At 44.5% G+C, this 13,484-nt stretch overlaps 1 protein-coding gene across 2 annotated transcripts; it reads left to right on the top strand.

Annotated features, from left to right (window-relative positions):
- Positions 1–5,138: 5,138 nt before the first annotated feature.
- MTFMT (mitochondrial methionyl-tRNA formyltransferase) lies at positions 5,139–11,297 on the top strand. Of its 2 annotated transcripts, XM_067305705.1 has the most exons (10): positions 5,139–5,302; positions 5,809–6,021; positions 6,455–6,577; positions 7,677–7,779; positions 8,372–8,447; positions 9,015–9,106; positions 9,673–9,754; positions 10,444–10,526; positions 10,857–11,087; positions 11,224–11,297. In XM_067305705.1, the coding sequence occupies exons 1-9, from the start codon at positions 5,139–5,141 to the stop codon at positions 11,055–11,057; spliced, it is 1,137 nt and encodes a 378-aa protein (XP_067161806.1). In that variant the 3' UTR covers positions 11,058–11,087; positions 11,224–11,297. The 2 variants fall into 2 exon arrangements, with proteins under 2 accessions (XP_067161806.1, XP_067161805.1); XM_067305704.1 differs by having other exon boundaries at positions 10,857–11,297.
- The last annotated feature ends 2,187 nt before the right edge of the window (positions 11,298–13,484 follow it).

Genomic DNA, 13,484 nt, shown 5'->3' with positions numbered 1-13,484 from the left:
CGTGCCCATCACGTTTGGAAAGGAGGATTCGTTTTCAGCACAGCCTCGCTGGGTTACCCGATCCATGGATGGAGCTGTGCACCACAAAGCAAGCCGGATGCCTCCCAGCGCTGGGCTTGCAGCGCGCAGGCGGTGCTGCTTAGCTTGTGCTTGGCGGAAGATGGGCACAGCCTCCGTATGTTCTTCCTGTTCTCTGTGTTTTCCAGCTTGAAATAAAGTGTCTTTGGCATTCAAGCTGTGTTCCAGCATGATTAATCCTTTGAATCCCACTCTACATCCGATTCAGAGTTTTCTCTGGCTGATCCTATACAATTTTATCCAGCAGACATGCATAATCCCCAAACAGATAGTTTTACTGTTCAGCTTCAGTCTGGCAGGGAGAGGATCAGCGCTCGGGGAGACCAGAGCCTCCCTCCACCGAGGGAGACGGGGCAAGGCTGGAGGTCACCGGGCGCTGTAATCTGTTCTGTCCTTCCTCCTCATTTCAAGACAGATCATTTAAAAAGTGCCATCACACTAGGTGACACTTTTCTACAGCATCCTTGTGACCTCTTTCCATCGCCAGGGAACGCGCGTATCGGAAGGCCACCGAGTGGGCTCACAAGCTGCAGAACCAAGTTATCTCACTCACTACCTTTGAGAGAGGTGCAAAGAAAAGGCTTGGCCTGTACCATGCAATCGCTGAGCGCATGGAGGGAGAAGCTAACCCCAGCAAAGAGGCGGCTGTAATAGCAGGAGGGCAAGCACAACGTCCCAGATGACCCCTTTTCATCCCAAGTTCCTACATAGCTTGATTATGTACCTACAGTTTAATAAAGAAAGCATTTTCCCCAAAGGTTGTTTAGATGCCCAGAGCTGCTGGGTGCGGTGGTATAACCCACATTTCCCTAAATGACAGCTCCTCTTGCCCCGGAGACCCCAAAACCCTACTGCAGTGCTTCCAGCTCCAACAGCCTCCTGCCAGTGCTCACCTCTGCTGCGCTCTCCCTAGTCACCGGGCTGGAGCGGCATGGGTTAGGGGAAAGGATCCCTGCACGCGTCATGTGTATCAACAGAAAGTAAAATCTGGGCTTGTGAATAATGTAATACAAGCAACGTGGGAGGGTCGGCCTGGAAGCAGCAACGGACATGCTGGACATGGACATAAGCCCGAAGATTCCCACCGGTTACAGTAGCCCCTTGTGCCCAGGAGTCTTCTCCTTCTCCAGAGCACAGTGAATGCTCTCAGAGGCAATTTTTTTAGCCACTGCTGTGAGTATTTTACTTCATGTTTCCCCTGACAACACTGGCACTCTCTAACTGGAGATATCTTTTTACTTCTTGGAGACACTTTCAGTGTCTGGCTAGGAAGCAAAGTATAGATAGGACATTGATTTGTGCTCTGTTTCCTCCTCAGATTTGTCTTCAGTATGCTTAGGAAGAACAAGTCTGACCTTGGCATTCTACTTTTGCTTATCTTTTTTGATCCCTTCTGTGTCTTTGACCCGAAATGCCTGGTTACAGAGTAACTAAACATTCATTTTGTGGGCTTTTTTTTTTTTTTTTTTTTTTGCCATGTACAAAAGCAGAGTTCAAATCCAGCAGAAAAGCAAGATCTGTGAGCTTTTTTTTTTCTCTGAAAAATGACCACACTGTTGCTTCCACTCTGCTGTAAAAATTTACATGCAGATAAATCTGTCGTTAAAATTCATGTACACTGTGTCCAAGGCATAATACTAAATAATAGATGTAATCCCTTTGAACTACACAGTCATATCAGAGTTGACGATAAATTACTTGGGAGTAAGCATATTGGAGTGAATTTAAGTCCACTTCATAAACTCACTGCAAATGAAACATTAATTATTCTGTGAGCAAGTCTGGCAAAAACTCAGCGTGGCGTGTCAGTATTTCCAGAAGCCTAAACTACTGGCAGAGCTGAGGCCACTTCCCTGGGGTTTAAGTTCACTGCCAAAAAAAAAGGTAAAGACTCTTAACGCAGCGCCCACGTGCCAGCGACACTGTGCTGCGATCCAACAGCTAGAACTAACACCGAGCAGCACTTGACCGCTGGGTTTGAATTCCCAGCTTTTGGGTGGTGTTTGGGCCATCCAAACATGTGTGGTATGTTCTTGGCCTTTCTGAAGGCCACGGCAGTGCTGGTGATAAATCCAGGGTTTTACCCAGTTCCTCAGAAAGCTGGCGTTCTTCCGCAGGACACCGAACACCTTCGCCTGCGTCCGTGCAAGAGCTTAACGCTACCGATGAGAACCAACGATGCCCTCCCCGCTAATTAATGGGTGTTCTAGGACTGCCCTAGCTGGCGGCTGCACTGCTAATTATAGTTAATACTTCTCATTGGGCCTTTTTTTCCTTGAATTAGTCTGGCTACTTCTTGAATCCAAGAACATTTTTTAGCATCTGAGATATTATGTGGTCAAATTACACATCATGTGAAACACTGCTTCCTTTCTTTTGGTCCCTGATACCTCTAAGCGCTTGATAATACTGTTTGTAATCCCTTAGTTATTGTGTAACAGTAATTGTTGCCTGTTTACCAGCTCCATACCATCCCTGATAAGTGACACTGCCAGCCTATCTGTCTCCCCACCTCTCTGTTTTCCAAGATGAAGTATTCCGGTTGCTTTTAATCTCTTCTTGAACAGAAGCCATCCCAACACCCTTGTTGCTTTTATGTATCTTTTTAACTTTTTACTATATCCTTTCATCTATCCATCCTGAGATGAGGTGACTGGCGTTGCACACGCTGTTCTAGGTGTGACGGCACCGAGGGTTTCCGTGGGGCTTGCCTAGTAATAGAGAACTGGTACTTTCTGGGACAGTTCATTTTTGTGTACTGATTCTGAACTGGGAAATTATATCTGGTAGCATCTTCTCCTTTTCTCAGAGTGTGGGGGCATAAGCACCATGGTTAGGGTGGCCTAAGTAATTTTTCCTACGTAAAACAGCACTTTCTCTAATTAGTTTTCATACTTTTCTACCAGTGGAGATGGAGGCACCTTAGGTGTCAACCAAAAAGAGGCATACGAAAAACCCTAATGATGGGCAAAACAGATATGGAAGAGGGAATGAACATGTACAGCACCATTTAATGCAGAACGAAATTTCGTGTTGCTTAGTGATGCTTCCCTAGTGTATCCTTCTGACATAAATTCTGTCATTTGATTTCTAAATAATTTACGGGTCACTGACACATATATAATGTCTCCAGATTCTTACATACTGTGCTTCAGAAATTCCAAGTGTCAAAGATGTTAGGCTATATTGTGATTTAGACATGCAGGGAATTTGTGTGTGTAATTTACATTACAAGAACGGGAAATCTACATGAATAAACCATCTTCTCATGGGGAAAAGAATGTTCTTAGCAAGTGATAAAATATTTTCATTCTTATGTTATGGGAGAAGACAGTTCTTTAAGTGATTAGCCTGACCTCATGGTTTACAAGAAGACATTCTTCAAATTATAATCGCTGTTAAAACAAAGCTGGCCACAGAGAGAGAGGCAGAAATCAACTTTTCAAAGACAGCAGTTACCAATCTGCATTAGAGCCAGCGGAAAATGAGCAGCTGCAGCGTCGACACCCCTCAGAGGCCGAGAGCCGGGACGGCTCCGTCTGGAGAGGAGACGGCTCCTGGGATCTTATTAGTGTGGGTAAATATCTGAGGGGGGTGTCGAGAGGACGGGGCCAGACTTCTCTGCGGTGCCCGGTGACGGGACGAGAGCCAACGGGCGCAAACGCAAACGCCAGAGATTTCATTTGATCACAAGGAAGCCCTGTTTTGCTGTGAGGGTGGTTGAAGGTCAGGTTGTCCATCCTGGGAGAGGCTCCATCCCTGGAGATGCTCAAAACGCGACTGGACACGGCGCTGAGCAACCTGCTCTCGCTGCCGCTGCTTGAGCAGGGGTTGGAGCAGGCGACTCCCCTCCAGCCCGACTCCCCTGTGGTTCCGTGAACAGCACTTCCCGTTTCATCTTTATATGCTGTACTGAGGCAGAGTGGCCAGTTGAAGGTCCCGTGGGCCAGGGTGACAGGACGCCAGGGTGTCAGGACAGGACCCCGGTAATGGGCAGGGTGACAGGACCCGTCGTGGGCAGGGTGATGGGATCCTGGGGTGACAGGACAGGACCCTGGTCATGAGCAGGGTGACAGGATCCTGGTCACGGGCAGGGTGACAGGAGCCCACAGAGACAGGACTCCAGTTGCAGGCAAGGCGACAGGATCCGAGGGTGACAGGACAGGGCCCTGGTCATGAGCAGGGGGACAGGACCCCAGTCACAGGTAGGGTGACAGGATCCTAGGGTGACAGGACAGGGCCCTGGTCACAGGCAGGGCGACAAGATCCTGGTCACGGGCAGGGTGACAGGACCCCAGTCACGGGTAGGGTGACAGGATCCTAGGGTGACAGGACAGGGCCCTGGTCACGGGCAGGGTGACAAGATCCTGGTTACGGGCAGGGTGACAGGATCCGAGGGTGACAGGACAGAGCCCTGGTCACAGGCAGGGTGATGGGATCCTGGGGTGACAGGACAGGACCCTGGTCATGAGCAGGGTGACAGGATCCTGGTCACGGGTAGGGTGACAGGATCCCAGGGTGACAGGACAGGACCCTGGTCACAGGCAGGGCGACAAGATCCTGGTCACGGGCAGGGTGACAGGATCCTAGGGTGACAGGACAGGACCCTGGTCACAGGCAGGGCGACAGGACCCCAGTCAGGAGCAGGGCTAAGGGACAGCAGGGTGATGGGACCCGCTGGGCCGACGGCGTCCGAGGCCTGGCCTCGCTGCCGGCCGGGGCCAGCTCGCCCTTCCCTCCGCGCTGCGCCGCCGCCGCGGCGCCTCAGCCCAGCGCCGCCCCGGGGCCGCCCCGCCGACATGGCGCCGCCGCCCCGGGCTGCTGGGGGCGGGGGGGTTGGCCCCGCCCCTTCCCCGCCCATGCCCAGCCTCCGGACCGCCTCGCACAGGGACCGCCCTGTCCCCGCCCCCGCCCCCGCCCCCGGACCGCCCCTGCCCTCCGGCGCCCCGCCCCGTCCTCTCGACGCCCCGCCCACGCCCCTAGACGTCATCTCTCCGCGCCGCGGAGGGGCGGGGATTCTTACGTCATTGGCCGGCGCGGCGCGTCCCGGAAGCGGCGCGATGAGGGGGCGGTTGCTGCGCGCGGCGCGCGCGGGGCTGGAGACGGCGGCGGGAGCGGCGGCGGCGGCGGCGGGGGGCCCCCGGCCAGGGCCGCCGTGGCGGGTGCTGTTCTTCGGCACCGACCACTTCGCCGTCACCGCCCTGCGGGCGCTGGAGGCTGCCAGGTAGCGGCCGCGGGAAGGGGAGCGGGGCCGGAGGGGGGCCGCGGCGAGGCCGGGAGCGGCGGGATCCTGCAGGAAGGGAGGGCCGGGGCCTGAGGGGGAGACCGGGCAAGGGGGGGAGGCTGAGATGGTGCCGGGGGGGACCGTGGGGGCCGGGCAGGGGCGGGTGAGGGGCTCGGGGACCGGGGGGGGGCGGGGGACGGGCTCGAGTGTGGTGGGTGCAGAAGTCTGTGGTTTGGGGGGAGTCTATGAAATTTGGCAGGGGCTGGTGGGGGGGGGGGAAGGGGTTACTGAGGGGGCCAAGAGCCAAAAGGGGGAGGCTGCAGTTGGCAAGGGGGTTGGGGACAGCAGGGGTGGGAGGCTGGGGCCAGTGACGGGGCTTGGGCCCAAGCGAGGGAGAGGACCCCCTGTGGAAGGGGGCAGGGGCGCAGCAAGGGGTGGGAAGGCCCCAGCCCTCCACTCTCCCTTTCCCCACCTGCGTCAGGTCTTCAGTGCCTTGTCCGCCTCAGGGAGCCCGGCGAGGGCTCGCTCGTGTCCAGGTTGGAGGTTGTGACCCTGCCCTCCCGCCTGCCCGGGGACCTGCCTGTGAGGAGCTGCGCCCGGGAGCTCCAGCTGCCTACGCACGAGTGGCCGCACACGGGACCTCTGGGGCAGTTTGACGTTGGTGTGGTGGCATCGTTTGGGCGTCTTTTAAGCGAGGACCTTATTCTGCAGTTCCCATAGTAAGTGAATTGACAGGATATCTATCACTGCTTCGTTAATGAAATGAGACTATGCTTTTGAACGTCACTGTAGTCTGTGTGCATGACTTGTAGCAGCTGAGGTGAACTTCTTCCTTGGGTTCATCTGCTTAGCTCGAGTCTTGCTTCTATCATTGTGAGGTTTACTCTTGCTCTTTAACATGTTGACAGAGATCCATGCGAGTATCCAGTGTAATATGCTTACCTTTTCCTCTCATCACCCCTTCTGTGCTCACTGAGAAACTGAAGGTTATGTAGTATGAATTTTCCTTTAAGCGTATATTTAAAACAGTAACGCTTCAGAAGGCCTGAGCAGGTAATTTCTGAAGTAGTTTCACTATAATAAATGTTGCATACCCATTTATATATGTTTCAATTACTGTTCTAATTCTAATTTTGAAATATTTCAATTCAGTGGTGTGCTGAATGTCCATCCCAGCTGCCTCCCACGATGGCGTGGTCCTGCACCGATAGTCCACACAGTGCTGCATGGTGATAAAGTAACTGGGGTGACAATTATGGAAATCAAACCAAAAAGGTATGTTAGATGTGCTTTTCCAAAACAAATCTCTGTAATTTTTGCTTCTCGGGAATTTAAATTGTCACCACTTAAGTCATCATTTAAAAACTTTTTTACAGTCCGTAGTTTCTTTAAGATTCATATTTGCGTAGGGTTTGTTTAATGTTAAGCATTTGAAATAATTTCTAAACTTTCATCTGAACACCTGAGATTCATCACAAATGCAATATTTGAGTGAGTACATAATTTGCCCTCTAGGCTGCTGCATCAAAGTCTTATTTTTTAAGGAATAGTCTTTATGGATTCAAATGTTCAATAGTCATGTAGATCAAATACTGCTGTTTTGTACAAATTGCTTACTAGTAATCTGCTTCTCAAAATGTGTACTTTATTTCTGAAGTAAATGCCAAACAAATTACAGTGATTTTTAAACACATTGAAGAGGACCTCTCTTTATTGTAGAGGTCTCAGGTACAGTTTCAGTAGTCTCTTCAGCTTGTTTAGGCTATGCTGATGATGTTAACAGTAGAAATCCCAGGTCTCCTCTCTTCTAATTCATAGCATTATTGCAAGGAGCAGATGGTGTGCAGAGCGCTGTGCGACTGTTTGCTCTCTAAGATGGCTTGGCTTGGTATGACCCTATGGAAAAGAACCGGTTGTCAGACTTTATAGCTGCCTGTAACCTACTGTTAGTGTAAGGGAAGGTGAGAAATTGCCTGTCTAGGGTCAAGGGAGAGATCATCTATTTTAGCTTCAGCACAGAGTCTGGCTAAAGCTGCCTGTGAAAACACATTATCAGAATTTGATCATTTCTTTGTCACGTGCTTGTCTGATAATAGATCTCAGGAACATGTGAAATTTCTTTCGAATACTTCAGGTTGTTCATTCAGAGATCTTATACTTCTGAACTGTAAATTGTGTGTATATATATCAATCGCAGCTTTGCTTCTATAAACTTGATGTTCTGTTCTCTGTATTGTCTTGTGAACTAAACATTTAAACATTTTCAATAGAAAAAGACAGTAATTAGTAACTGAGCTAATGTATTTAACGTACACTTCTGCACTGTTAGTTATGGCTTTTCCTCCAGTAGATTTGTATGCTTTCTCCTTTGTAGGTTTGATGTAGGTCCAATTATTAAGCAAGAAGAGTTCGCTGTTCCTCCTCGCTGTACTGCAAAGGAGCTAGAAGTGATACTATCAAAGATGGGTGCAAACATGGTAAATTTATGCAAGCTAGTGTCACTTTTGATTGGTGCCTTACTTTTAATATATGTAAACAAAATTGTTTTTAATCTTGTTCTGAGTTGACTGCAAGTGTTAAGAAGAGTTATCTGAAACTTGGTATTTGTGAACATTTTGCCTTGCAGAGAAGAAAGCTAAGCAGTATGTGGCAAGCTGTCCGTGTTGCTTCTGTATGTTGTCATTTTATTTCTATCCAAGGAAGAACCCAGGCACTTTGTATGGAAACAGTGCGGTTACTTATTTCATTGAAGTAAACATCTACTTTTTCATCTTGTTAAAAATCAGCTTTCCTCCTGTCATGGGATTGCTGTCAGCGAACAGATCATTCATAAAACAATATTTGTCCTTTAATTTTGATTCAGTGGGACGAATACCTTTAGTGTGTTTGTGTGTATGATGTGTCTTGTGAATGTACTGACAGGAATTTCTAAAAGCTCACAAGAAAGTTTCACTGATGAAAGTGAAGTACTGCTTTGTACATTTTGTTCATTGCCAATAACAGTAAATACAGTCTAATATTAATACTCTTAGATTTGTTAATATTCTATACATTTTTTTTTTTTTGCAGCTCATTGGAGTTTTGAAAAATTTACCTGAAAGTTTAAAAAATAAAAAAGAGCAACCAAAAGAAGGGGTAACATTTGGTAGGTACATATCATATTTAATGCAACTCATTCAGACTTTCTTCTTTTGTTTTATCTGCTGGAGAAGTTAAGTTGCTTCCCGCTGTGCTGGGTTATATTTTTCAGATATCTTGCTCAATATGGTCCCTTCGTTGCCTTCTGTGCTTTAAAAAAACAAAAAATCATACAGAGGGAAGAATGCTTCAGAATTCTTCTTCAGACTTGCTACGTTACTGTTTTTTCCAGTTACGCATGCAATACGAAAATGGCTAGCAATGTCACAAAATCTGAGCCAGTTTCTTATTCTTTATGTTTGCAGCACTAACAAAAGCGCTCAGCTGTGCTTGTAAATGTCAGTCACCAGTTTGCAATGCAACGGGTAAATAAGAGGACAACTCAGAATAGAGCATATAAATAAGCCAACTTAAGACTTTTAAGAAATCTGCTTTTCTCTAGTGGCTGTATACAGTGCCTATGGCTAGACTGTAAACCTGCCATTGACTGGGATAAAGTCAGTACAGCTATTTGTTTGCAAAAAGGTGCAAAACAAGATATCAAGTCTTCTACTTCCTTGTTTTATTTTTCTAGCTCCTAAAATAACTATAGCTAAGAGTTGTATAAAATGGGAAGAGCAAACGGCTGTGCAAATAATACAACTGCATCGTGCCATAGGAAGTATGGTAAGGCAGCGGCTTTTTTTGTTTGTTTTTTTTCTAACCTGTCCTTCTGTCCTCCAGCAGGTCTGTCTTTGGTTTATATATTTTAACTAATAACTAAAACTCAGAGGCTATTTAGTTATTTTAGCTTCTACCTAGAATCTGTTTAAAATGCCGGCAGTTTAGTGTCAGAGATGGAATTAGAGCTGAGCAGAATTTTCTTGAGCTTGATCCCAAGTCTGAAATTAGCTTAATAGTTTTGTTTTGTTTCCTTAGCTCTGAGTTATCCTCTGATACACTTGAGGGGATTTCAGAATGCTATAAAGTTATCTTTGCATAACAGTATATAGTGCAATCAGACACCTACTCTAGGTAGTTGCTTAACTTATGAATGCACATGCTAGTAGTTTGCCTGTTAAGGCGATGAAGAACTTGGAAAACTAGATATAGTTAAGAGTCTTTTATCTGGACCTAATACCTAAACTTTCCCCTAATGCTATTATCACAGGTATCTTGCATAAGAAAAAAACTAGACAGTTACCTGGAAATCATGAAAATATTCTCAGTGTGTCATCTGCTTCTGTTTCCAGTTTCCTTTGCAGACGCTCTGGAAGGGTAGTACTGTTAAACTTCTGGATTTTGTGGAAGTGCATAATATCCCTGGTTTTGCTGGTATTTACTTTTAAATTAATCTGTTAATGTTTAAAAAGCCACAAGAATTTAACTTAACTTGAAGACCATTCACAGTTGTACTAGACAATGATTTTATTTAAATAACTGATTTCTGAAACTCCAGTAGGACTAAGTCAATCTCAAATATTCTCATCCTGGGGCACAGAAACTTCTTACACCCTGAGTGTAAGATGGAATTTAAAGACATTCCAGCTTAGTGATGATGTTGAAGGAGGAGCAGGCATAGTCCTGTGAATCCTGAGGTTAGGTGATTCTAATCCTCTAATTAGTCAGGAGATCCTCTTCTAATGCCATTGTCCGAGGATCTCTCACAAGGGAAGCCATCCCTGTGTATTCTTGCTGAAATCATTTTCCGTAGTAGCCTGTAAGTTTGAGAGCCTTGGGGGCTCTGGCGGTATCTACAAGAGTACGGAGGGCTTGATGAGTGTTTGTGGATGAGACAGGGAGCAGTGCTGGAGAGTGACTGCTGTTCATGAGTCACTTCCATCCTGTTCTCATTCTCTCCTACTCATTTGGGTAAAATACAGCATGGAAAACAGTAGAATATTTTTGAGCAACATAATAGTTTGAGATAACTACCCTGTTTCAAAGAGACGTAATAGTGCTTCAAACTTTTTTTTTTTTAACTTGTTTACATAAAATGCAAGACAGTCTCTCTTTGTTTTCAGATCAAGTGTTAAATGACCATGGAGCTGTTCCTGGTTCACTGCTATACCATAAACTGTCCCAAACACTGATAGCTCGTTGCAAGGTAGGTTTTTTTGCCTTTATTTTGTATGCACTGCCCTGAAGATGAAATTTTTTTTAATATTTGCTTGTTAACTTTTGTCTTATTTGTTTATCATTATCCACAAAACTGGTTTAGATTAGAATCAGTCTTTTTATTTGATACTTTGAAGAACTCTTAATTTCAACTAACAGGCTTTTCATTTGCAAGTGACAATTTGACTCCTAATATAAACTTGATAACATTAAATAAAACATGTTCTGTAACATATATCAACCTAGTAAGAGCTAAAGATCATTCTTTTAAAATTTGGAAGGAGCTTACTGCCAAGTTATTTTTATTATTATTTTTTAGGAAGGCTGGGTTGGAATCAAAACAGTCGTATTAAAGAAGAAACTTACAGCAGTTGACTTCTATAATGGATATATGCACTCTTGGTTCCAGCAGAACTCAAAAACAGTTCATCAGGAATGCAGATTTCAAACACTCGAACTTAACACAGCAAAAAAGACTCTGAAAGAGAGGAAAATATTGGCACAGGATACAAAACAATAAACGTATTTGAAAATGTTGAAAAGGATGTCCGTAAGTTAATAGTAATATAAAATATTTTAATACCCACCTCATAACAGTAAACTTGGTTTTCCTGTCCAGAAGGTTTGAGCTTGCTATCACCTGCATGTTTTCATTGTGGGTTTCTGACAACCTTCATTTTTTTCAGAGAATCTCTGTGAATGCTGAAGACTGAATAAATTCCTGTTTCTGCTGTTGGGTAATAAATTTATTTTTGTACAATGTTTTTACTTTATTTGGAGGGAGTTTCAGTGTAACTTTCTTGAAGCATAAATTGTACACAATTACTTTAATCTGGAAATTTTAAAATCACTTGCTTCTCTCTAATTTTTACATAGTTTAACAAAAGCGGAGTCCTAAGGACAGAAGCCAGTTTCACTGCAAGTCATTTGTCTGATGTCTTCATCACTGATAGCATTTCTTGCAAAAGAGTATCCATTCTGTCTTTTAGTTATAGCTTTGTCATATGTATCAGTGGAATATTTTCTGGTGAATTTAACAGTTGGGATTTTTCTAGGATATCTGCTCCACCTCTGAGTTTAATGCTAACTGAAACTCTCAGATTGTCTAGTTTGATGTTCTTGTGAACCCTTAAACTTTACTCCTGTATTCCCATGTTGAGACAAGTAACTTATGCCTTAGCTAGGGGCATCTGCAGAAACGACAGATGGAGTATCTCTTCCTATACACGATAGTTTTCTTAGAGTTAACTACTCTTAACACACACAGTTGTCCCTTGCTTATGACTGGAATTTGACCTCAGGCTGTTGATACAATGCCATACCTGGAGCTGTGTGCCTTGGTCAAGCATCTTTGTCAGTTTTATTTGCTATGTGGGGTTTCCTGAGCAGTCTGTCATTCCATATGATCAGCCTTTCCTTTTTAGCTTTCTATTCTTAGTTAAGTGTTTTCTTTTACTATCAGTAACTTTACTCTGTGACAAGCAGCTTTCAGGTGCTTGATGGAAATACTGAATAATCTCAAACTGTTGATCTTATACAAAGAGAATTCCTCCATGTTGCACTATTAGATAATTTCAATTAATTGGATTAAGAACTGGCTAATGGACTTTATTGATATTCCATATTGCTGATTCTTTAGTTGTAATATCTTGTAGTACTACAAGTTGAATCCCCATCAGAACTCTACTGTACCTGCATTTTTGTCACTTCTGTTATAATCTCCCTGAACAACTTTGCAATGGACTCAAAAAATCTGGTCATCTGAAATGGCACAGTTGTTCTGGATTCATGGAAACTCAAGAGTTTTTGTCTTTTTTGCTTGACCCAATAGTCATTGCCAGCTGGCTCATTTATCTGTATCTTCCTGCATGGTCTCTTTGTCTAGTGTCAGTTTACCAGTACTTTTTCAGTCTGCTGGAATTCAGTTTCACTAAATCTCAGATTTAGAAAGGGTTTATTGGTAATCGGAGATCTCTTAATCCAGTTCTCTTAGGAACACCCTGTTGTTTATTTGGGCCTTCTGAGTTTGAAAATGCTGTTGATAGTACGTAGCTTTTCTTATCAATTTTCCTATCAATTTCCTACCTTTATTATATTTTGATTGCCATCTCTTCGTTCTCTTTTTTTGTTGTCATATCTTAGAATATGTGTCACAACTAATATTTGTGTGACATCTACCCAGAAAATTCATATTCTATTGTTGTATTTTATCTCTGATGATAGAAGTTTTTACCTGATGAGTTATCTGCTCCAAGCTTTTCCTCAGCCTGCCTTTGGTTTACAGGCAGGTGTAAGGAGGAGTATTTCATGTGAAGAACCCCAGAACTGATGACTATTTTTCTATTTTTTTTCCTGTCTTAGAAGTAATGTGGCACTATGAGGGTGACAGCAAAACAAAAAAAAACAGGCAGACCTTTGGAGCAGCTCTAGTTTTTCAGAGTGCCAGAGAAGTAAAAGCAGAGCCACTGGAGCTATTCAGACTTGATGAGGCACCATTCCATTAGCTTCATATTTACAGAATTATCACGAAAATTTGGAAACCTAAAAGAAAAAAAAAATTGCAGAAGTTGTGTAGGCTTGGCTGTCACTAAGGCTCCATTTTCCTCATGCTCATCAATAAATGCCAGCGCTTTGTGCTTAAGACTCTTCCACATGTCCTTTTGGCTGATGAGACTTTTCAATGCATTCATGTCTTTTCAAGGACTCGTGTCTGAAATTTAAGGCTGAAGTCGTGTGTTGAATTTATTCTGAACAGGGTTTATATCAAGGTGGCAGGAGTTTTACACACTTGAGTGAGACTCAATGTAAAAAAAACAAAATTCAGGAAAAAAAGTGTTATATAACATGGATAAAATGCTTTTAAAGAAGCATCTGTTAGAGCAGATGCTGCAGTATTTTTCTTTCTTTGCCATTAGTCCAATAATTAATTTGCCTCTGACAGGTTTTG

The sequence above is a fragment of the Apteryx mantelli genome, chromosome 15, assembly GCF_036417845.1.
Source record: "Apteryx mantelli isolate bAptMan1 chromosome 15, bAptMan1.hap1, whole genome shotgun sequence".
Taxonomy (NCBI): Eukaryota; Metazoa; Chordata; class Aves; order Apterygiformes; family Apterygidae; genus Apteryx; species Apteryx mantelli.
This window is presented reverse-complemented; position numbering and strand designations above follow the sequence as displayed.

Excerpts from the sequence above, each read along its gene's own strand:
- MTFMT (XM_067305705.1), top strand. The coding sequence starts at position 5,139 with ATGAGGGGGCGGTTGCTGCGCGCGGCGCGCGCGGGGCTGGAGACGGCG. Across the intron at positions 8,448-9,014 it reads AAAAGAAGGGGTAACATTTG|CTCCTAAAATAACTATAGCT; the intron begins GTAGGTACATAT and ends TTATTTTTCTAG. Across the intron at positions 9,107-9,672 it reads ATCGTGCCATAGGAAGTATG|TTTCCTTTGCAGACGCTCTG; the intron begins GTAAGGCAGCGG and ends TTCTGTTTCCAG.